Raw genomic sequence first — 25,705 nt, 5'->3', positions numbered from 1 at the left:
TGTGTGTGTGTGAGAGAGAAAGAGAGAGAGAGAGACACCCAGTAACAATAAAGTCAGTCAGTGTAGTCAGGCAGTACTTAACAATGAAGTGTTGAAGGTGGAAGTGTCAAATTTAACAAATTCACAGTTAAGGAGTTGGTGGTGCAGTCAAGCGTGCGTGTGTGTCTGTGTGTGTGTGTGTGTGTGTGTGTGTGTGTGTGTGTGTGTGTGTGTCAGGTGAAACAGGCTCAGTGGAGCGTTGAGCTGTGGAGAGCCACAACAGCCTGGGGCAGAGACAGCGGTGGGAAATCATGGACACTCTAGATGGCTCGGGGGAGTTGGGGGGGGGGGTTGGAGCACCCATAGGAGAGGAGGAAGGAGAAATGAAATGAGGGATAAGGGAGCAGGAAAGGTGTTTTTACTCTCTGGCCAAACAGCCAAACTGCAAAGATAATGCATATAGATAGTGCATGTTATCTACAGCTGTTATTTGAATATACTGTATAGGCCTTAATGTGAATGCAACCACATTTTTGCACATCCTATATACGTGGCAATTTCATGTTGATTTTCTTTATATGCTAATTTTTTATAATGCGTAACTTTTCATAGTTTTCTACATAACATGTTGTAGTGTTGCTTTGCCATATGCGATTAGTATTTGCTGCTGCGACAGGCCAATTTCCCCACAGGGATCATTCAAGTTTCATGAAATTAGGTAAAGGAGCATCGCCCGAACAGGGACTTGAACCCTGGACCCTCAGATTAAAAGTCTGATGCTCTACCGACTGAGCTATTCAGGCTCTAGGTTGAGCCTGGGTCTTCTGCATGACATTGTCTGTACCACTACTCTGTCTTGACCTATCAAACTATGACAAGCTACAACTTGTTATAGATTTCCCCAATAAAGTTGACTACCACCCCAACCCTAAACCTTTTCTGGACATACTACGCCTTGCCCTAACGTAAAATACAGACAAAAAGCTAGTACCTGACTCTGTGGTATTGTCAGAAAGGTTTGCTCAGAGGGACGGAGAGGAGAGATGGACAGGTGGTGGAGTTACCGTGCGTTCACACTACAAACAACACAATTCACAATTCACCAGAAGGAGACCAGCCATTCGAAGATTCCCAGTTCTCAACAAGTTCTATTTGACCGGGAGAGTGTGAGCTTTGCAGAAGGGGGGGGGAGGTATGGGATAAAGAGGGAGTTTGTGTATGTGTGTATTCCTTCTTTTGCATGGCTGTGGCCTCTACCAGCGAGGGAGGGAGAGAGGATTAGGGGAGGGGAGGTGTACCTTCTCATCCGGTATACACTGGCGGACGTTCTCCAGGTAGGCGCTGATGTTCTCCACGTTGGTGAAGCGCAGCAGGATCTTGGCGAAGTCCTCCTCGCTGATGGTGGTCATCCCCTTAGAGTAGGTCAGAAACTCGATCTCCAGCACCTCTGTCTGGATGTTATCCATGAACCTGATGGACAGCAATGAGGGGGAAAGGGGGAGAAAGAGATTTTAGTTACATCATATAGATTCAAAGTTAGTCAGCATTGTCTTCATTGACAAAATAAAAAAAAAGGTTCATCAACAACCTTCTTTCTTATTAATTTTGAGGCAACAATACCTGTAGAAGTCATCAAAGGTAAGCTCCGCCTTCCCTTTCTTGCCGAAGAAGTGGACCAGTAGGGTGGTGTCAATCATCATGTTCTCATCTGCTCGCTGTGATTGGTCAGGAGGGAGAGGATAAGAGAGGGAACCGATCAGTGACTAATAGATAAACGAATCAAGCATTGTGATCGGAGGAGGAGGAGGAGGAGTGGGTGGGAGGAGTCCATCATCAATCCAACATGGCAGCCGCAGTGCCAGGCCAGCAGGAAAGCGGGTTTCTGCCGCACGTGTGCAGAGCGTGCGCCGGGGCAGCGACGGCAAACTGTCAATCAACTGGTCAACCAATCAGCTTAGACAAACAGTCAGCGGCCATCGCGACATCAAAGGCACCAGTCTAGGAAGCACTGACTTTAAAGTGAAATCTCTCTAAAATCATCGATTTGACCGACAGCTTAAACCAAGACGGATGTTTGCAGATTAATTTCTTGAGTTGACGTCCCAGGAAGAGTCAACGAAGAGAGAAAAACCGCAGAAGTAGAAGGGACCGAAAGGACACTTCTTGTTGTGTCACGGGAGGTCTCCTGTGGTGGGCCTAAGGTTGGAGACACACTACATGACTTTTGTAGATTGGACCGAGTTGGCGCTAGTTTGTGGCACTGTACAGAGGATCTTGCGGTGTGCGAGGGTTCAGGTCTTTAACCTCTCGGCTCCTGATTCAACCAATAGTTCAACCATGTTGGATTTTTACAGCTTGAGTCTAGACAAGTCTTGACGTCCTCCTGTAGTGTAAACGAGTCAACAATGCAAATCTGAACAGAGAGAGTTAAGCGGCCGGGGAAGGAAACGAATACGGGAAGTGTAGTAGTAGTTGTGAGGTCGTGTTTTTCAGTTTTTCAGCAGAACTCGGGTAGTGTGCTCCAATGGGAAATCCAAGTGTATTCCCCAAATCCAACTTGCTTTCAAATGTATGTGCCTCTACAATACAATACAATTCAGTCTCTTCAGTCATGTAGTGTTTCCCCAACCTGAGATTTCACCTCGGCCTTCTTAGCCTCATGCACTAAACCACGCTACTTTTCCATGGCAACGTAATTAAAAGTTCTATATATCGTAGCGGCTAAATGATCACTCGAATATCATTTCTGCCCATCATAATCATGGACTCGCCATCCTCCTCACTGCGTTTTGATGACAGGTAGCCGATCAGAGCTCGCGATCATCCGTCTTGATTCGGGCTTGCGATAAAGACGCCGATTGTTTTAATCCAGATAGCGTGGAGATCATTTTTGTCTCCCATGCCGCCCAGACTGGTGAAGAGTGTGAGGAGTACAGACACAGAACGGACACAGAAAAGATATACAGACACACACAAAAACACAGAGTCATGCCTAGAGAGAGAGAGAGAGAGAGAGAAAGGGCAAAAGCAAAACAGGGGAGAACAGTAAGATAAAGGAAGACGAAAGGGGAAAAGAAGGCGTGAGAATCGAGGGGCAAATACACAACAGTAAGCCGACAGACAGACAGACAGACAGGGAGGCGGACACATTAAAGCCACCGCATCCCATGCATTTCTGCGCAGACGCCACACCAGCGAACACAGAACAGGAAACCTCAGAACGACAAACGGCGGGCACCGGGCAGAACCCACAGCGGGCAGAAATGCAGGGAATGGGAGCCGATTCCACCTTTTTCCGGCCCAACGGAGGAGAATCTTGGGTGTCCCCTTTGCAACTCTTGCTTTGTTTTTTGCTCTTCCTTTCTCTCTCTCTCTCCGCTCCGTGTTTACACATCCCTCTATCTTTACCCCTCCCCTCGCTCCCGCTTCCCTGCGGTATTTGTGTGTGTGTGTGTGTGTGTGTGTTCAGTAAGTGATCCTGGTTCATTTGAAACCCATTCAGAAGGCTTTGTGCTGTTTGTTCTGTTTGCTCGGGTTTTGTAATCTGTTGGTTAACACTTTCTTAATCCCACTGAGAAAAAAACTTTAAGACAGAAAAAGGTGTATAAGTGACTGCGCATTTGAGCAGTTCCATTAAAAGAAGCTGACCGACATGTCAAAAGCCCAACTTTCCCCTCTCTCTCTCTCTCTCTCTCTCTCTCTCTCTCTCTCCCTGCCATGCCCCGCCCAGCCGCACCCCCAGCGTCCAATCCAGTGCCATGCTGAGGTATGCAGACATCAGATTGGCTGGAATCTCATGTCCTTCTCAGGAGGACGAGCGCTTATGCCATTTCCATCATCATCATCATCATCATCATCATCATCAACCATCATCATCACCACGATGCCGTTCGTGGTTCTACCTCGAGGTTATAATCCTACAATCCGACGTGGGAGAAGAGGGGAAACGTCAAACAAGATGAGAAAGATTTACGAACGAATAGAAGAACGAATAGAAGAACGAAAAGAAGAACGAAAAGGAGAACGTTTCACCCGGCGATCAAATGAGCAAATAAATGCGATGGAGCTGCAGAGATAATGACTTCCCCGCCTGTTTCTGATTCACTTTGCCGTCTAGTCGTTAGGGTCTTTGATTAGGGACAAAAGGAGATTTGCTTCATGTAAACACAGACAAAAAACTGAAGCAATTACGGACTGATTCATTTCAGCGTCTTGTTCTCTGTGCCTCTCATTGGCTTACTTCAGGGTCTTGTCATTTAAGCCTCTGATCAGGGACAAACAAGACCAAAATACTTGTTTCTCTTTCATGCTCTAACTGACGCACGGCTGTCTTTATGACACATGAGCTTCTCAGACATCTAGACAGCATCCAGGTGGCGTGTCTCTGCCTCTCTGCCCTCCTTCTTTCCACATTTCCCTCCTATTCTGCCAATGTTGTCACATCCACCCCCCCCCCCCCCTTTTGTATTTTCCTATTACTGGAAGACAAAAGAAATCCAATAGCATTTTGTGGCTCTCACCACTGTACTGCTGTTCTGCTTGCTCTTGTTAATCACCGGGATACTTGAGATTAAGGGATTCATGATGGATTTACAGGCTTATTATCAGTTGTTCTGCATAGGAGGTTTAGATTTAAATGTCTAAATTGTAATTCCAGTGGATCAGGTGACTTAAGATGAGATGAGCAGATGTAAAAGAAATCAGTGAGTGGAAGGCACCCTTTGGTTTTTTCAAGTGAATGGGCCAAAGAGGATGTTGGGCTTATTGAACTATCCCCCCCTTCTCTCTTAGGAGAGAGGTCAAAACCCTCTGTCCCCGCTGTCTACACTGTCAATATGTTTTTATGATTCATATTTTTATGTCTAGCGTTTAGTTTAGTTTAGTTTAGTTTAGTTTAGTTTAGTGAGTTTTAGTGTAACAAGGTCTGAATACTGTTTTAGAGGCTCTTCCATCCTGCCAGCAAAATAATTCTGTTGTCATTTTCGGAGGCATGAAAACTTAAAAGATTGATTGAACGCTGGCACAAAATATCGGCTTATCGACAATCAAAAAAAATATCAGTATTGGTATCGGCCCTTCAAAAACCCATATCAGTCTAACCCCTGTTACATGTAACGCCAAACACCCGAAGCCTGGCCGTAACAAGCTTGTCGTTCCTGGAAGCTCGGCAGTCACAGGTGTGAGCTCATCGTTGCCACGACGACGTAATGGTCACCACGCCCACGAGGCACGAGCCGACACCTGGTGTGCCTGTTTGTGCGTCTACGTACGTGTGTGCATGTACGAGTGTGTGTGCGCGCGTGTGTGTGTGTGTGTGTGTGTGTGACACAAACAGACTTTGATCTTTAAGCAGAAGGTAAAAACAGTAATTACCGATGTAAACACTAAACGGTCTCGAGTCAGTCAGACTGTCACACCTTCCAGAGATAAAAAAAAAAGTCTTCTTCCTCCTCTGCCTCCCTCCCATTGTTATCTCCTCCCCTCCTGCTCTCTCTCTCTCTCTCTCTCTCTCTCTCTCTCTCTCTTTTCTCTCCCCGTCCCTCCTCCGATCACTTTGCCTCCCTTTCTCTTCGTCTCTACCCGTCAGCGAGGTCCCGGCGATTCCCTCCCTCCTCCTCTGCCTGTCAGTCAGTCCCTCCTTCCCCAGACAAAAACACAGAGGTATAATGGTGACTAATCTGTTGAGTAAACACATCCTCACCCCCCCGCTTCTCTAAATACAACCTACTTCTTTCTTTCCCCTAAATGTGCCTTCCACCCCTCTTTTCTCTTCCCTCCCCTCTTCTCCCTTCTCTCATTCCTTCAAATTTCCCCCTCTCTGCTCCTCTTTATGTCTCTCTCATCCCCCCCCCCCACTCTCTCCTCAGGATTCCCACTTTTCTGCTCATGTGCTCTTGCGCTTTTTCTCGTCTGTCACACTTTCAATGTGCCTGTTTTTCCTTCCTTGACTTTTCTCTCCCCCCCCCCCTCCCTCCCTCCTCTGTCTGATTTGTTCTGTTCTGTCCGCCTGACATCCCAGCAGATGAAAGGCTCTCCCCCCGGTGTAAATACAAGGTCAGCCCCATTACCCTCCACTGTCATTATCTCCGCCTTAGCTTCCGCTGCCACCACAGCACACAGCCTGTCATTAGGCAGCTAGCCTGCTAGCAGTGCGTTAGCTGTTATTAATCATTACCGGTACCGTGAAGCTGGCTTTTTTTTTCAGCGGCAGTTACGCTGCCTGTGCTGCCCGGAAATGTCGGGAATTACAAGTTGAGCGGCACATGAACGGCCCAAGAAAAAGGTAAAAAAAAAAAAAAACGACTGGCGAAGTTGGAATTTTCTATGAAACCCAAGATGTGACGATTAGCGGGCGGACAGCATAGAAGCCGTGTCAGCAAGTGATGTTTAAAGTGATTTATTTGATTCCGATTTATTATTTAGCATTCTTTGTCAATCATTCCTGTTAGAGCATGTTTCTATTTTCGCTTTCGTTTGGTTTTAGTACATTTATGAAAAAATCTATTACATTTCCTCCTCTTCTCGTAGCTCCGTGTCTTTTAGTTTCTAAAATAAAGCAACCGGCACCAAACAACTGCGTTTGTTACAGGGTTCATTCTTCTATTAATTCTGACCGAAAAAACTTTCCTCTGTGACAAGTCATATTTCAACTTTTCGAACTTGTAAGTAGTAGCTCATGAGGGGCACTTGAAGGCAGCATTAGCCTGCTAGCAGCACTTAGCTTATTTGACCCTGATATTACTATTGGTTATTAGCTACCAGCGATCCACTTTTAGAAGCAGCAATTTTATTTTGTAAGTTTCCCAAACACCTCTCTATATTTATACGCTTTTTGAAGGTGATTCATCATTTGTACGTGATTCAAGATGAGTATGTGTGGTGCTAAAATGATCAGGGTTTTTGTATGTGTTCTGCAATCAATCTCCTCATAGTGTCATTAAACTTCTAATAGTATACACTGGGAATGATTTCGCCACTAGACACCAAAGCTACAACACTAGTCACAACAAGGCACAGATACACATACAAAAGCATATCGAAGAGGCCGAATGACGGAGGGCAGGTAACACAACAAAGTAAAGAGAAACACAACAGGTTATTACAGTAAACATGGACATTTGAATATCTGACATCGAATTAACATCAAGGCTATACACTGTTACACCGGTACCACTGCACCAAACACAAAGACAAAGTGCTTTTGAAATAATAATAATTAACGTGAACAAATACCAAGAGCAAAGATTCTTGTTATATTTGTTCATCAGGAATGAATGAGTGGCAGAAGGAAATGGGTAAGGGTGGAAAAACACTTCCAGGCCATCCCATGCAAATTTATCTAGAGTAAGTTTTTCTCCAAATTTTCTCCCATCAATCCCAATTTTGTGCTTAATTTGGAGAGGTCTTGTAGTGCTCATCCACCCTGGATTCATTTGTGAGGAAGAAGGGAGGATGTGAAATCAGAAATTATTCCGCATGGGGAAGTTTCTGTACCCTAGAAACTACTGTGGTGGATAGAGGTGAGGGGGGTGGGGGGGTAGAGATGGAGGGATGGAGGATGGAGTAAAATAGAGTAAATTAAAAAAAAAATTGGAATCTACATGGTAGGAGAGAGGTAGGGAGCAGAAGGATGGGGAGAACCAAGAGGGATGCGGGGCAGGATAGGCAGGTATTTCTGAAAGGGGAAGAAAGAAAGAAAGAAAGAAAGAAAGAAGGAAAGAAGGAATGAGAGGTGAGTTTATGTACTGTACATCACTAGTGTCAAGCCAACCAGAATGAAAGAATAAGACCGATCATAACTTTCAAAATAAACTCGTAAAGACAAACTTATTTTTTTTGAGCAATACAAAGTACCAAAGGGGAAATACAGAATACAGTTAAGGAGGAATCTGTAGTAAATGTAATAAGCAAAATCTATCATCATCATAGAGGCCTGACAAACAAAGACTCAAACACCAGACAATTTGTAAGGAAATTTACTATCTGGGGGAAAAAAAACGCCTAATTTCTGGTCGTATTCTGGCTATCTCCGGCTGACTTGACGCAGCGATGTACTTCTGAACCTACGGGGCTGGACAGAGGGAAGGGGGGAAGAAGAAGAAGAAGAAGAAGAAGAAGAGTGAGGGATGGCGGGATGGAGGGATGGAGGGCAGTTGGGGTCTGTGTACCTCCGCCAGGTCAGAAAAGAGGGCTTGACTGGCGCTTCGCCTCAGAACGTCCCAGTAACTCCGCGCCACAAACTCCTGACTGTCTTTTTTTAGCACCTGTAGGAGCGGTCAAGCAGGGCCAAGGGTCAATTCACTTCCGACTCTGTGTCACTTCAGGAAGTAGACTTCAGCTTTTTTCAATTATAGAGCACATACACACAGATTCTTTGGGTTCATTCTCTTCATATTTGAAATACATTAAATCATTGTTTTAGACTGTAAATTCTGGGTATATACAGTACACATAGATGCTTGAATTGTGTCAGAAAGTACAATAGAACAACCACCCAAACCCATTGACCCAGGTCTTTCTCTACCTTTTGCCTTTAAGATATTTTCACTGAGCTATAATGAAAGGCTGTTTATCAAAGAGGAACTGGCTATTACAACTGAAAAAAAAAAAAGAATTACAGTATCAATTATATCCATTTTGAAGCACTTGATTTGAATGTGAATTGACCCCGACCTTTACGGCAAGCGCCGAGCATAAAAAACACGTTAGGGTCAAGAAGAGCAGGGACGGAGAGAGGGAGAGAGGGAGGGGTGGATGATGCGTGACAACTGTTTCGTCTATTATAAATGAACATAAGTTACAGATAAACCGAATGACGTTAGATGGAGAATAACAAAATTTCAGTGGTTTTGGTTAATATACTCTGCACTAAAGAGGATTGAGGGATTTGCTGATAGTCTACTTGCATGAAAGATTCACCATGGAAAACTACTGAATACTGACACTGCAGTCACATACTCATACTCTAAATACTTTTATATATTTGAAGGGGCCATTTGGTTATTTAACTTGCCAGGCCTTTGCATTGACTCAGAAAACAACACAACATGTAAAAGGTGAATAAAATCAAGCACATCTCAGGTATTTCTGATTATCTGAAGACATTTCAAAAGCATATTTTCCACCCTATAAAGCAGATTCCTCCTGTTACTAGCTTTGAGGGAGACATGTTCACAAGTAAACCTAACCCTAACCCCTAGGAAAAGGATATGTGAATTGTGCCTCAGAGTGTACTCTGCCTTTATAAAAGCTCCTGACCACCCACCTCGTCTTCCTCTCCCGGGAGTATACAGCGGCGGCCATTTTAACGTGACCCTGCGCTGCTCTTAACTTCACAGAGACAATGCAGCCATCCATCACAGCACTGACAGCACAAGGAGTGTGTTGCCTGCCTGTGTGTGTGTGTGTGTGGTAGTGAGAGATCAGCTCACAGTCCAAACACAGACACAAGTGGATTTCAGCCTTTAGATCTTACTGTTACTGCTGTGTGATGGTGGTTTAATAGTACTTTAATTCACAACACCGGGCACTAAAATCATACAGATGTAGCTACTGGACAGCACAAGTCCTCATTTTTACATGTTAGCTACACTGTGCTTCACCTCCAATAGGAATCCTGCATTACTAATGAGGGGGGGGGAACTGTATTTTAACTGTATGTGTGAGTATTTTTCCTTCAAAAGACGACCTAAAAGTGTTTGAGCAGAAAAAAGTGGCATACAAATCTAACTTATTCCATTATTGTTACTTTGCTTTTGGTTGAAATCCTACTTCCATCCATGTAAGTGATCAACAGAATCACCTTAACTGCAATTGAGTTTTTCATTCCCTCAACTGAAATGAATACAATGGCTCTAAAATGGCCAGCGGCTGATTCTGTAGAGCTTTAGAGTGTCTCAAGTCATTCTAAATCACATCACTCTCTTTTTTTCCCCGAAGAGTTCATCTCTCCTGACCCCTTAAATCTATTACTCCTCCCCTCTCCTATTCCCCCCGCTCTCCATTCATCCCTCCCGCTGCCAATCGTCCCTCGATCGATCACCCGTCCCGGGTCCCGGCAGATGGACGCCCTTCTCTCGGACGCAATCTTTTCCGCTCTCTCCCTCTCTCTCTCTCTATCTCTCTATCCGTCTATCCTTTCAAACGAGAACACAGAGCGGATCTTTACAGACGACGGAGGATCAGGTGGACTGGGTCGGGGGTTAGGGGGCGGGGGTTTTCAAAGATCGGGGTCAGGGCACAAAAGTGGGTGACAGGAGGATTAAATTGGGTCCTCTAAGTGTCCTGAGGAAACTGACATTTACACCTGCCGGGCCTACTGGAGTCCCTGGAATGTAGGAAAGTAGGCCAAACAAAATACATCGGGCTAGACGAATAAAAACAGGGTACATTTCGCTTGATTAGTCAGACGCGAGAGAAATTATTTGGAAAATCCCCTATCTCCATAATCCCTTCCTCTATCCCTCCATACTGTATATTCCCCTACCAAACAGATTGGGTTGAGTGTAGTTTGTCAGAGGCAAAAAGGGGGAAACACTTTATCTACCCTCATTAGAAGAAGAGACCGAGGCCTTTATAGTGGATGCGTCTTTACGTCCGCCGCCCCCCCCCCTCCCTCCCATTCATCCTTCCATCCACCTCTTTATCCGTCTACAGAGCAGCTGTAAAAGGGGTTTTGGGGGATACATACGCTGTTCATGGGGGCAACCTGATATCCATAGAGCTGCATACTCTGACACACAGAGAGGGGAGACACGAGGAAGAGAGAGAGAGAGAGGAGGGCACACAGCATGCGGTCAGAGAGGAGGAAGAGGGGGTGGGTGGGGGGGGGGGAGAGGGAGGAGGAGAGAAGGTAGAAGACATGTTAGTACATGCGAGGAAAGAAGCTGCGGATACACTCTGCAGAAGGATGCATCATTTTCAGCGTATCTGCAGGTGCATTTTAGGCACATTTTGCATCACAGTATGTGTTCAGAGATCACCTGTCAATCAAACGGTGTGGGCGGGACTGTGACGTCTTTTTCCTTGGATTTTCATGCTAACTACCCAGGCTTCTGTTTATTCCAGAGGATTTTTCCCCAGAAAAAAAAGGTTGAATCCCTATTCCTATTCCTATCTAATAGGAAAAGACATTTATTTTTCAGAAGATATTACTTTCATGTGCAACACATCTTTGACACAGGAAGAGTGAACTACACTCGCGGACGTGTTGAAAATGATGCGTTCTTTTTTCGAAGCCTGTATCCAATACAACAAGTACACAGTGGGGACAACTGGCACAGTAACAACACAGGAGATACCACATTGTTAAAAAAAAACGCTTTCTGTGAGGAAGCATGCACGAGGGACGCGGTTACACGATGGGTTCAGCCGGCAAAAGGGACTCTTAATACGTGTGCCTGTTAAAAATAAAGATGACAGTTAGCTTGCAAGGACCACAGGTGAAAATCAAAGCTGCTTAGACTAACTTTGAAAACATTTTCCAAACGTCCAGAAGTCTAGTTTGACGCATTGTACCTTTCGCAGCCTTCAAAAAGTAACACAAGAGCTGTGCCAAACTACACTCATGGATGTATTGAATTTTTTTTTTTTTTTTTACAGCAATGTCTACTGGTGTGCACTGTGTCCTTCTAATATAAAGTTAATTCTAAATGAGTTGAATAAGCAAAAAATCCACAGTCTACACGGACCGGTAATCCTCGGTCGTTGGAGCTGTTGGTTGTACTAAGGGTGATTAGTGAGGGGCTTGAAGGTCACACACACACACACACACACACACACACACACACACACACGCACACACACACACACACACACATACACACACACACGCTGCCCTCCTCTGCTACCAGCTGTCTTACCAACTGGGCGGACTTTTCGGCATCTCCTTTCCTCCCTCTCTTCTCGTTTTTCTTACGGAAGATCTCCTGAAGCTGGGACGAGAGAGAGAGAAAGAAGAGAGCTCGTCACTCTGTTCAAAGCTTTATTTATAAAGATGATTTACATGTGACAACTCAAACAAATATCCATTCCAAACAAACCGTTATAACTACGCTATCTACTACCTCATGCCTACATTTTGAGTTCACCGCAGTTCATTTCGTTTAGCTGAATCGATATACAGTACATATATATATTATTCCAGCATATGTGAATTCAGTTTTTAGGGGTGGGTTTTCTCTCTGAGGGTGCAGTGTCGCGGACTCACCACCAAGAACTCCCTCTTGTCCACCATCTGGTTGCCGTCTGCATCAAACATGTTGAAAGCAATCTTAAAGCCAGCGTGGGGCTCTGGAGAACAGAGAGGACAGCACATAGGGTGAGTGTGTGTGTGTGTGTGCGTGTGTGTGTGTTAAAGGGGAATTTTGAAAGCCGGTGATAGCACAGTAAGAGGTGGTACATAGGATAGAGAGAGAGAGGAGGTGAAGAAATCTTTAAGGACTATGACCTCAACTACAAAGAGCACATTTTCCTACGGCTATCTTTCTTTTATTTTATCATAATTTTGGTTGAGTGACCAAAACAGAGGGCTTCATTTGACACATTTCAAAACACATATCAGATATGCATATGCAAAAAAAAACAAAAAAACAAAAAAAAAACATAACAGGAAAGATATTCTACCTAGATGCATCATTTGAAACGAACGGCTAACGTGATGATTTGGAACAATGCTACAGGAGAGAGAGAGAGAGAGAGAGAGAGAGAAAGAGAGAGAGAGAAAGAGAGACGACATGACGCGAAAGAAAGGAAGGAAGGGCGGAGGGATGGAAGCGACTCACTCGTCAGGATGCAGAGCAGGAAGAGGTATTCTGTGTACGCGATGATGCCTGGTGACGAGACGGAGATGGAGAGAGTTAAAGAAAAGGTCACATCCATTACGCGCGCACACACACACACACACACACACACACACACACACAATGTTTACAGATGTTCAAAGACCATGGGGCCTCCTGAGACACATGGAGATGTCTGCCACACACACACACACACACACACACACGGTGGTAATCCTTCCTTTCATCAAGATAGCATCTTAAAATGTGTCTTCCCTAGCGGAGCTGCCATTTGGCCACACACACCGTTTCATTTTCTACACCCCGAGTGTCCGAGGTAAAGACACTGGCTGGTAGGGGCAGTGTGTGTGTGTGTGTGTGTGTGTGTGTGTGTTTGGATAAGCAGGTGAAAAATGTTTCAGAGGGTGATCCTTTCTTGCCCGAGGCCCATTTAGGAATCTTTGTAGCTCCGTCTCATCTCTCTCTCTCTCTGTCTTTCGCTTTCTTTCTGATCGCTCAGATAGTTCGGGGTGAATGGCTTGAGTGTTACGGGAGACTGCCTCGCCGTGTGTGTGTGTGTGTGTGTGTGTGTGTGTGTGTGTGTGTGTGTCTATAGGTGAACATGACACCAGCCAGGACCGGTGTAAGCCTTGTGTTTTCCTGATGCTGGAGTGCTTTTGTGTGGAGGAGCTGGTTTGGAACCGGATTCTCTTTTTGCCCATGTAGCCTGAGCCGGTCTAAAGACCAGGAGATGCTCTCTGAAACGACACGGATTTGATGGAACTTTCCACAGCTGTCAGCCTTATACTTGTGTTTTTTTTTTCCAATAGTTTGGCTTGGGCTCAGGTTTCTAAAACATCTTCTGCATGTAGGATACAATGTTAGCACTCAATTACCATCAGTGATGTAGTTCTGATTAAAATGACTTCCAGTTGGTGATCATTGAACCACCAATATGAACAAAAATCAATTCTATTCTCAGAGAGGCATTGATTTAAACTACCATCTCCTAATATAACTTACACTGGTTTGATACTACTTACTATGATGTATACTATGAAATTCATATCTTAAAATCTTATGTCAGCCTAAAAAGCTTCCGCTCACCTTTTTATTCCGCAAATAAAAAGGTGAGTAAAGATCATCCTTCCAATTATAATACTTTATAAATCTGGCGGCGGGATGAAAAAATAATAATCAATTTGTTTAATAAAGCGATGGCAGGAACACGAACAGCCCCAAAAGAGAGCAGACGCTTTGTGTCAAACTTTTCAAAACGTATCCACTGTCTGTTGCTATTAGAGATAGCGTCATACATGCATCATAAGCAGATAATAACTTATTAGAAAATGTCATAATAAAACTAGAAATGCCTAATGAATCCAACACAAGCAGGTTATAAGGCTATAAGGCTATATATTTAGTTTGTTTAGAAGACATCAAATGTATTAGTAACTGTGCCAGAATGTCTCATAAGTGATTCATGCACTCATCATATTATCCATAGTAAAGTCACATCAAATGATCTGTTATTAGAGAATATGACAACAATATGCATTTACATTTACTATGAGCCATGAATGTCATTGCTGTTGGTATGACATGCTAATGACCTCTCCATAAACCCAGCATATTGCTTAATACATCTGATGTTTATAAACAAAAAGTAATAATATTACTGTGCCAGGTTATTGAGTAACAGTGTACCATCCTGACATACACACACACACACACACACACACACACACACACACACACAGACTCAGCTCAGTAGAATATGCCCAAGCAACAGCAGGCATTCCTTAGTCTGACGCATCGCTCTGTCATTCTCGGTAATCCGAGGCCATTCCAAGGATTTGAAACTGTCCTCGCTCATCGTGGCATGGAGAGGAGGGCATGCCCTGACATCACCGCGCACACACACACACACACACACACACACACACACACACACACACTGTACCATCAGCGCTCTCACAAAACCTCTCTATGTATCACTTTTGTTTTTTTTGTTCCTCTAAACCAGTGGTATTTGTTCATTCACACGTTCATTCAGCTCGGCTTTCTTTCACTCTTGTTCTTTATAAGGTGTGTGTGTGTGTGTGTGTGTGTGTGTGTGTGTGTGTGTGTGTGTGGTCCTGGCAATATGCCACCAGCAATCTGAATGGACACGCACAGTATATAGCTGCAATATCTTTCCTCCTAGCTTGAAGCCACAGTATAGGCTTACAAACACAATCTACTCCCTCTCTCTCTCTTTCTTCTCTCTTACTCCTTTTCTCTCTCCTTCTTGTCCTCTTTTTCAATCTCTCCCTCCATCCCTCATTGTGCTTCTAATCTACATTTACCCTGCTATCTCAACACCTTTTCTCCTATTTCCTATCCATCACCCTCCATCTCTCCGTCCTACATTTCTCTACTCCTCTTCTCTCTTTCTCCTCCTCTCTAGCGCCTCTTTTCTCTCCTCCTCTCTTCTGCCTCAATGTCTTTCCATCGCTCTGATGGAAAAAGAGAAGGAAAAAGGCGATGCTCATGGATACTGGTCCCCGAGGACTAAACACACACATGTGCACACACACACATACACACACACACACACACACACACACACACACACAAGCTACAAGGAGAAACTTACTTGTGTTATCAACGGGGTAGAGGGAGGGAGGGGAGGCATCATACAGTATGGGTTATATTTAGCACTGAACCAGGGTGTGTGTGTGTGTGTGTGTGTGTGTGTGTGTGTGTGTGTGTGTGTGTGTAATTATCACCGCGGGGACTCGCTCCCAGACCGTGTGATTCCTCTGTTACACACTCCTGAAGCAAATGCTTTAATTAAGGGGAGCTTCTCTCCCTCTCTCCCTCTGTCTCTCTATCCATCTCTCTCTGTGGTGCAGTATAATTTGTTCTAGTTCCATTTGGAGGAGAGGAGAGGAGAGGAGAGGAGAGGAGAGGAGAGGAGAGGAGAGGAGGGGAGAGGAGAGGAGCGGAGAGGAGGAGAGAAGAGGACGGGAGGGGAGGAGAGGAGAGGAGAGGAGAGGAGAAGAGGAGAGGAGATTAGAGGAGAGGAGATGAGATGAGAGGAGAGGAGGAGAGAAGAGGATGGGAGGGGAGTGGAGGAGAGGAGAGAAGAGGAGAGGAGGGGAGGAGAGGAGAGGGGAAGAGGAGAAGAGGAGAGGAGGACAGGAGAGGATGGGAGGATAGGAGATTAGAGGAGGAGGTCAGGAGAGGAGAGGAGAGGAGAGGAGAGGAGAGGAGAGGAGAGGGGAAGAGGAGAAGAGGACAGGAGAGGAGGAGAGGAGAGGAGGGGAGGGGAGGGGAGTAGAGGAGAGGAGGAGAGGAGAACAGGAGAGGAGGGGAGGAGAGGAGAGGGGAAGAGGAGAAGAGGAGAGGAGGACAGGAGAGGAGGAGAGGAGAGGAGGGGAGGGGAGGGGAGGGGAGGAGAGGAGAGGAGGGGAGGAGGGGAGGAGGGGAGGAGAGGAGAAGAGGAGAGGAGGAGAGGAGAGGAGGGGAGGAGAGGAGAAGAGGAGAAGAGGAGAGGAGGAGAGGAAAGGAGGGGAGGAGAGGAGAGGGGAAGAGGAGAAGAGGAGAGGAGGACAGGAGAGGACGGGAGGATAGGAGATTAGAGGAGGAGGTCAGGAGAGGAGAGGAGAGGAGAGGAGAGGAGGGGAGAGGAGAGGAGAGGAGAGGAGATGAGGAGAGGAGAAAAGAGGAGAGGAGAGGAGAGGAGAAGAGAAGAGAAGAGGAGAGGAGAGGAGAGGAGATTTATTTTTAGCATTTTCAGCAGGTTGTTTGGCCGTACGGAGGGACAGTGTGGCTCCAACTCCGGATTAGAGACACCCACTGTGACACACACACACACACACACACACACACACACACACACACAAGCTCACAAATACTATTTACACACAAATAGCCGGGTAAGCATTGGTATACATACACACAAACAAGTGCACAGGAAAGAAATGACAGTTTGCTGTGACTATGGTATAATTATAATGAATGATTTTTTTCACTCCTCATATCATATTAAGAGAAAATAAGATCTACTGTATATAATTGATAGTGAAAAAATCATTTCAAACTCTATACAATAGCTCAAAAACTCATAATCCAGTGACATTCATCGACCTTGTTGTTATCTGACTGCTGCTTACTCACTCCGATAACATTTAAATCAGTGTGTGTGTGTGTGTGTGTGTGTGTGTGTGTGTGTGTGTGTTAGCGAGTGCAAAGGCGCTCAAGGTGCCTTTGCCCTGGTGCTTGTGTGTGTGTGTGTGTGTGTGTGTACTCTCTCCTACCTCGCTCTCTCAGGTTGCGGAACAGTTTGGATGTTCCTCTCCATACTGGTGGAGTGTCCGATAGAATCTTCTCCAGCTCCTGACACACACATGCACACAGACACACACACACACAATTGAGATGCCTGAGACACACCACCGAGCCATTAGCTTTCACCTTCAAACTTCACTGCATGACTTTTATATCGGCAGAAACAAAGAGAGAGAGAGAGAAAGCAAGGGAAAGGACATGCAAACTAATCATCTTGAGACTTAAAAGCGTATTTTTCCTGAAAACAAGTGAAAAAATCTGCTAATCGATATTTTCATTTGTTTCAAGAAACTTCTGAAAACAAGTGAAAGTGTACTAGAAACAAATGAAATTGAGATTGCACCTATGAGAGGGCCCTTGTATACACTTACACTTCAAAACTATTTCATTTCTTTAAACCCATGAAATGTATACTACCAGAGGCTGTAAAAATGTTTTACTATGACCCACCTATAAGGACCTGATTCTGGAAATGGTTCAGAAAATTGAGGGCTTTTAGCCGTTCGTGTGTACAAGGAACAGATTTCAAAAGTTTATCCTCTACTCTGTATGTAGCCTCAAAACACTGGAAGAAAACAATTTCAAACTCTCAAACTGAGAGAGAGACTCTAATCTGGTAAATTATTTATTTGAATATCAAATCCCTCTGCCGCATTTTAGTAAATGTGTATAAAGCTTTAAACCTCAGCAGTGAGGGATGTTGTTGCAAGGTATTATTGTAACGAAACACCTGAGAATTTGCATGCTGGAATTCACAGAAAGGATGTACAAATGTGCAAGTCATTATTTGAATGAAGCTGTAAACTTGTAACATGTCATTTGCTCTATGTACTTTTTTTCTTGAATATATTTTTCAAGTACAACTCAATGATTTCAACTCGATTGCAAAAAAAAAAAAATTAAAATGACAGAACGGAGAGATAAAAGAAAGAAAACGGATAGTGAGTGTGTTTCCCACCTGTTTGGTCAGGGACCTCCAGGGCCTCTTGTCTGCGAGGGAACGAGACAAAGGAAGAAGAGAAGAAGAAGGGAGAGAAGAGAGGAGAGTTTGGGTGGGCCTCGGTTAGATAGCATCTGTATGATCTAGAAATGGGTCTTAATGTGCGGGGGGCGGGGGGGGCGGGGGGGGCAGTCACAACACACACACACACACACGCGGACGCTGTATATACACTCTCATCATCACAGGATCCATTTGTTCTGTCTAAAGTGCCCCGGCTCTTGTCTTTGTAGTGTAGCGGAATGTTCCCCCCGTAAAAAAAAAGCGCGGACTACTTTTTGTTCTGTTTTATACAACGGAGTTCATCTAATTCAGACTTCAAAGGGGGCATTAGAGGACGGCGGGTGCTGGGAGCGGGTGTGTATCGTATGTCAGCGAGTCAGGGTGGGATGTAAACACGACGCGTACAGGTGCGCGGCTTGCACGCAACACACTCGCGTTTTTTTGGGGGGGGGTTTTTTGAGAGGTGTGCGAGAAAGTGTGTGTGAGGACACTTTTTTTTTTTTTTTAGCAGTTGTCCCAAGGGAATAGCGTTAACTTTAGGGTCCGGTTTAGGTATTTACTGGTTAAGGGATAGAGTGAATGTGAGCAAATGGAATGTCCTCAAAGGCAGAGGTTGAGTAATGTGTGTGTGTGTGTGTGTGTGTGTGTGTGTGTGTGTCTGACTAACATTAACCTCAGACTAAACAATAGCTGTACAGCCATCTGCTTTGAGGCTGGCCAGCCAGGACTAATCTGTTACTACTGGCAGCAGGCTGTCAGAAACAGCGAAGATGTGTTTGAACGCAGGATTTAGACGGGTTCCAAAAAAGATCTCTTTTACAGCTGGTGTGGGTCACGGGTGATCAGATTGTAATCGGATGAAGCAAAAACGCATCAAATCCAGGTGTAAATGCACCTGAGACACATTGAGGATCTGATCAGGAGGTGATCAGAGACAAAGTGTAAGCGCAATGCATCTCTAATCCAAATACGGAAACGAAAGAAATGGAAATAAACTTAAACTGCGGATCCAACCATACAAATCAAACAGATGTCAAGCAGCTCAGAGAGTGACACATTTGTCCAAAATGGATTGTCGGGATACTGGAGGATGTGGAACAAGCAGGGCGAGGTGTTTACTCTCACTTTTATAGGACGGATATATTATGAGAGGAGGTGGTATGCATGGAAATCAGCATTTTTGGTGAGGGAAAGAGAGAAATTCAGTATGTGAAGGGGAGAGTTTCACGTCAGGTGTCAGTGTAATCCAGCTAAATCATACACATTTCTACACAGTCTGTATAAGAGACACATGTTGATGCCAGGTGGAAAGGGGGCCAATGTGACAAACAGATGTCGGTCACTTCGAAAAATGGCTTTGAGATTTGATGCGAGGTCAGTAACAAGGTCAAGACCTTTGCTGACTCAAACCAAAAGAAACGCCTGTTTGGAACCAGGGCGTCGGCTCATTTCTTGACTCCGGGATACCGTACGTACTCCTCGGCTCGCCCATGGTGACCGACTCGATGAAGTTCTGCGGCGTCATGTACAGCTGCCCCTCGTACTCCACCGAGCTGAACGTGCGGAAGCGGTGCTCGTGGGACGACATGTACACGTCCCCGTCCTCGAAGTCGTACGGACGCGCCTGCGGACAGCCAAAGACACAGACACCCAAAAGAATTACAAATCACCACCGGCTTGAACGCGACCTCCCCCGAGCTTCGGCGAGGTCTTTCCGCGAGGAGAGAACTCTGCGGAGTCTAAACTGGATGTGGCTCCTCGCTTGCCTTTGAAACCTCCGTAATGAGGAGATCCGTCTATTCTTGGCGTCGGCTCTCTCCGTTTAGCTCGCCGGGATTATAAATAGCGTCGGCACCTCTGGCGCAGCACAAGGGGAGAACGCACACACACACATGCATACCTCACCACTACTTTCTACTTGATTAGCATCTCTCTCTCTTTCCCTCTCCCTCTCTCTCTCCGAGAAGCCGAGCCTTCAACTTGATTAGCCGCAGTAGCGGAGAGAGAGCCGCTGTGCCAACAGATTGTGCTGCACGAAGCTGTATAATTAGCAGAGAGGCTTTCCAAATTTGAAACCCGCTCGGCTGCGGGGGCCCGAGAGCGCCGAGGGCTCCTGCTCGGCTCAGCTAACATGCTAATGAGCGTGCGAAGATTCATTCATAAAGCTTTGATGCTGCCTTCGCCAGGGGGGCTTTTGAAGGCGTGAATAGCAGATGAGGGCTCGGCTTCATAGGGACGCCTGTGGCTTTGTCTCTGACTAATGAATGAAGTTTATAAAGTTCTGTAAAGGGAGCTAGGTTCACGCGCCGTGCTGCACCGCATGCTGTAAAAAAAAAAAAAAGTCATGTTAGCTCCTTGGGAAAAAAAATGAATTATACAGCACTTTTTTGAAATGATATCCAATGTGATGCACTGTGTTGTGTGTGTCTACGCATTCTGTTTGTTTTACTTCTTATGCAAAATGCTTCCTTTCTATCTTTCTTTCAGAGATTATAATTTGGCGTTGCTGCTTCATTAGAGTATGTACAGTGGAGAGGGGATGAGATGTGCCACAAGTCAAGAGCTAGACTCAAACTCAAAGCTAGACTCAAACCTGCCTCCGAGCCACCAGGTTGCCCACATACAGATGTTTTAAAATTCAGATTAACAAAAGTCAACAGAGCCATTTAGACATTTCAGCAGTTCAAGAAATGTCTGGCCTCTTACCCTGGAACCCAAGCCCATTAAACAACTGTTGACATGTGATGACCCATAAACCATTCTGGTTTCTGAGCCATAGTTAAAGAAATAAGGCACTGCCATTCAATTCCTTCTTCATATTTAACAACTGAACCTCTATTCAAACTGAATGGCTCCTTATACTCTGTCCTCTCTGTGAATATAGTTAGATTATGGCGTAAAGGTCAATTCACTTGATCAGGAGGTGGAGTCTCTTCAAAATCCACAAGACTTTTTAAAGTTGTATTTTTCTTGACCTAACACTTCTCTATCATACATGGTCACTGCAGGCCTTTCATCCTTGACCTCCTCACTATTGGTTATTTGTAATATTGGGCATCTAGGAATTAAAGCTTTTCCTACTATTGTAAGTCACTCTGGATAGGAGCAGCGTCTATAAATGATCGAGAATGGATGCTATTTTTTAATGACCTGTAGTTGCAATCGGCTGTACATGATGAATAACTGTGCTGATAGTGAATTGATCCCAGCACTAGAGCTCACACAGTGCTGATTTCTGCTCTGCTCCACTGGAAGTACTAGCACTAAAAGGCATTCACCAGAGAAAGAAATGGCAGTTTACAAAGGCACACCAGTTAACTGTTGTGCAAACTCTTGTGAGGAACCAACAAACAACCATTTACAAGTTAGAATGGCCTGAGTGGCCTGAGCAGCGTTAAATGCTGTGATGAATAAAACTAAAATAACAGTTGTTTTCTTAAACAGTATTGCTAGCTCCTGTGAAAAGGATTTGGGTTTTATGTGGCCATTGCACAAAATATCACATTGTCTATGGGATTCAATGTTGGAATTATTTCAAAAGCTAAGGAAAATTGCTGCCTTTTTTGAGTAAAGCTGAGTTGAGTAAAGGTTTATTTGCATCATTCTCAGTGTTTGACTAAAAGGAATGTGAGAAATGAATTTTGCAAGTTTTTTTTTCTGTCTTCACTAACTAAAGTTTGAATAGCTCTGCAAATCTGGTGCCAAATCCTCAAGCTCTCTTCTTCTAAATAAGGAAGAAAAACAGAAACAGAACAGAGAGAAATCTACCAAAATAGAAGCACTCAGGGTTTTCTCTGTAATTTGATGGTTAAAATAGTGCTGCTTAGAGCTATTTTTAGTTTCGTTTCCACAAACATCCCTGTTTTAGCTTACTTAATGGTTCCAGTGCAGGTTGCATTCATTAAAACTTTTGCTATCAATTCTTTACCTCGATACACATCAGTTCTAACCATTAAGGCTAAACTTATTTGCATTTTAGAATAGAATCTGACCAAATTATTGTTTCAATTTCACATTTTCTCTGTTGGTGGATGCAGTTTTCTTGCTGTGGTGTGATGGAGCAGCACTATTTCTAAATAAACACAGAGGAAACACTGGGAAGTACAGGATATTGCTAGAACAGTGTATCCATAAGCAGCTAAAACACTATGGCTCTGCTGTCAAAAAAGTATTCTCCTTTAAAAAATGGATGTTCTAGTGGCTCAGCAGCTGTTGTGGGCTAAAGTCCTTTGACCTTTGTTGCTGAGCAAGCTTTCTTTTCCCGTATTTCCCATCGCTCTCCACTCTATAGGCCTACTTTCTAATAAGGAAGAAATTAAATAAAATACAACAGCAGAATACATGTTTAAAGTCTGAAATGCCACATCTATAGCTGATAATCATCAGTGTGCAAGACCTTTAAAAGAGAGAACATAATGAATCAAAGTGAAACTATTTAAACAATGGAGGCCTTTGCATCTTGGCCTGTATCCAAGTTGAGTGAAAGATGTCTTAAAATAACCTCACAATGGTGCTTTGTGAGTTAGTGTGTCTTATTTCCTACTGCATGAACTACACTAACAGTTTTCAAAGAGGAAACGGTGTGTTTTAGTTCTTACAGTTTGACCACAAATAAAACCTTAGCACATCCAGATCAGAGTGGTGTAAGTGTTCTGCAACATTGACAAAGTCTTTCCATATAGACGATTGAGGATTTTTTTGCAGAAGTAAAGCAGTCAGTGGGGCTGGGTTAGGGTTAGTATTCTTCCACCAAGCAATATAAATAAGAGGTGTTGTTAGGCATGAGGTGAAGTAACACCCTTCTAACTGTTCTAAAATTGGCAATTGGCTTATTTATTTTATAAAGGTAACATACTACTGCATCAAAAAATAATTAATTCAATTCAATTAAAAAGCAAATGTTACTCTTCCACCAAGAGCACTTGAGTGGTTGCTAAACAGTACATAGCAATATGAGTGGTGATTAGTTCCTGCATTAATATTTAAATGCACTGTTATGCAGTAACAGGTGTGCACTTATATATTGTGTCATTAATATTATATGAGTTATGTGATCACAGTTGTGTTTATAGATTATATTATATCATAAATATTTATCTTTCAATGCCTTGTTATTAACTTGCTTTACCTTATGTTATGGTGATGATGTTTAATTGTTATGCACTTTAACTGTTTTTATGAAGTAATATACAAATAAAAAATTATGATGATGATGATTATTATTATTATTATTATGCAGTTACGTGTGTGTTTATGGGGTTTATGGGGTATTTTACAGCGCTTTCGATTAGCCAATCAGAATTATTCGTTTTAAAATAGCGCGCCAATAACGAATAACTTTTTCATAGTCAACTTTCACCCCGTTCTTATCACTTCTAGAAGAACTTCTTCAAAACAAGCGCGCGCACGTGCTGCCTGTCATTTCAGCACCAGCTCGAGCGGAGAGCGCCGCTCCTTCCCTGCACCTACACGCGCGCTTCGTCCTGAGAAGCCAAATAGTGAGCCAACTGTTTCCACTGGGCGGGTTGGGAATGAATGACACAGTTTATCCGCTCAAGAGAAAAAAAAACACATATGCAGCCAGGCCATAAAAAAACAGAAGTAGACCCGCCTTACTGGATCTTTGTGTTTCCAATCTTAGGGGAAGGAAATGCAATAGAAATAGCCTAGCCTACACAACGTTCTCTCCATTTTCTCTCTCAATCCTGTTCCGTTTTTTTACACCTCAGTGAGAGACAGTCCTCGACACCGAGGCCCTTATGTCAACACTGAGCAGGACAAGTATTTTCGGGAAACGGGCAACCGACTCACTACGTGGCACTACAGCTATACAGCCTTATAGCCTTACAGCCCTACAGCCTTACAGCCTTGCTATTCCCACTAACAAGCGCAGCCCCGGCTTCGGTCAGCCGCCTACCTTCTCCTTGGCTTCAACGGCGGGGATGGAAGGTAGCAAACCGCGTCCGTTGATGCTGTGCCTCCCCATCCTCTTCCTGCCTCTGTCGCTCGCCATATCGTTGTAGAAGTAAAAAGCCACGGCGCCTCCCGTCGCGAGACACATCCCGACTGCCAGGCGTCTCCGTGCCCTTCCTCCGCCGGCCGTTTGAGCACCGACGAGCTCGTTCCTCGGCGCCGACCAGAGGTTGAGCCTGCCGGCCAGCGCTGCCACTCTGCGGAAAGCGGCCATTGCTGCTGCGGCTGCTGTGTGTTGCTATGATGATGGGAACTTTGCAGCCGCACAACTATCGCGTGTTCCCCCCGCTGTCATCGCGAGACGTGCGGCCGCTCTGTTGATGCTGAAGCTGAGAGCAAAGTCCCAGACAGAGCGGGGCAAGATTTGATGCTCCACTGGGTTTTTAGGGGGATGGTGAGGGATTTGTCTGAACCTCGGTGAATTATAAACAGGGATGTAATCGAGGGTGAACCCACCTAAGCTCGGTTTACCCACTTTTTACTTGTGAAATAGAATTTAGAACATGTTTTTGATGTAGCCTAAATTCATACTATAGACCACACCATTCTAAGTAGTAGGACTTTTAAGGCGGTAAAAGGCATAAATTATTTATTTTTTTTACTTGATTTTTGTTTGGTGGTTGTTTGCCTTGTGTCACTACAAAAAAGAGAGTATGTGCTGCCAAGCGTGAAACTGGCACACATGCAAATTCTTAGCAAATGATATTCAAAAACAAACAAAAAAGTAGTCGAAGGAAAGCGACACTTGTTTTTTTTATGTTTCGCAACGATCTCTTTTTTGGCAACAGGCGAATCCACCCATAAACCATCATATGATTTACAGCATGAAAGATCTCGGCTTACGTTCGGGAAATGAAGTGACCGAGAATATTAACATGTTCACAGTCAACTTTCACCTTTGATTGAGGGTCACCGCTGTATCAGATTTCCACCGGGAAGCGGCAGATCAAAAGCAGCCCATCGAGAGCAGATATCAAACAGGATATCAAAAGGTGAACTCTCCATTTAAGTCCTTGCATATAAGACTAATGTTAACCCGGTGGGGCTTTTCTGGTGACTTTGAAGCTGGGAGTATAAAGGAGAAGTGGGAGAGACGGGCCTGTCACCTGCTCCCACATTAAGCGCAGTGGATCACTCTCCCCTATAAGCCCCATTTAGCCGACAAGGTTAAACACAGATCAAACAATAACCATCGAAATCAACACATTAAAGGTGGGCTGATTAACATATCTAATACTCCCCAAAACTATTAAATTGTTCCTTTGATTTCTTTTCTGATCGGTCCATAATGGCTTTATGAAGGATAGGGCAATATATGGTTCATACAAAATTAGAATTGTCCAGTCAAAAACCTTCAGATGTTGAATCCTAACCCAATATATTATCTTTGATTAATGTCCTATTGCATAAATCGGAACTTCTCGAGCCTTTTCATATCACGGACCACCAAATAGAACACCATTTAACCAGATTTTACCCCAAGATTTTTGTTATTGATCAAGTATTGAATTGATGAACTCTGTTGAGAATAATCACAATTATATCTCTCTAATCGGGTTAATGGTTCCTCGTTTTGCTTGGGACCCCCTGGAGCCTCCCCGAGGACCCCTGGTGGTCCCCGGACCACAGTTTGAGA

General features: G+C 44.3%; 1 protein-coding gene and 1 non-coding gene across 2 annotated transcripts; both read right to left on the bottom strand.

Moving 5' to 3' along the window:
• Positions 1-709: 709 nt before the first annotated feature.
• Positions 710-782, bottom strand: trnak-uuu (transfer RNA lysine (anticodon UUU)). Its single transcript has one exon. It is a non-coding gene; the product is annotated as a tRNA-Lys (tRNA).
• A 495-nt stretch (positions 783-1,277) lies between these two features.
• LOC139656456 (calcium uptake protein 3, mitochondrial-like) lies at positions 1,278-24,283 on the bottom strand (the record flags this gene model as incomplete). Its single annotated transcript, XM_071534043.1, has 12 exons — positions 24,014-24,283; positions 19,573-19,720; positions 18,052-18,083; positions 17,063-17,141; positions 12,762-12,809; positions 12,188-12,270; positions 11,841-11,912; positions 10,670-10,711; positions 8,148-8,243; positions 3,882-3,896; positions 1,600-1,694; positions 1,278-1,449 (listed from the first exon to the last, which is right to left on the bottom strand). Coding segments are annotated over exons 1-12 (1,152 nt in total), but the record flags the coding sequence as incomplete, so codon positions are not given.
• Positions 24,284-25,705: the final 1,422 nt, after the last annotated feature.

Source organism: Centroberyx affinis, unplaced genomic scaffold (assembly GCF_046629955.1).
Source record: "Centroberyx affinis isolate AG114_WGS23_722 - 3 ecotype Tasmania unplaced genomic scaffold, CSIRO-AGI_Caff_v1 ptg002479l_1, whole genome shotgun sequence".
In the NCBI taxonomy this organism is placed as follows: domain Eukaryota; kingdom Metazoa; phylum Chordata; class Actinopteri; order Beryciformes; family Berycidae; genus Centroberyx; species Centroberyx affinis.
Note: the sequence above shows the minus strand (reverse complement) of the source record. Positions and strands in the feature narration are given on the sequence as shown.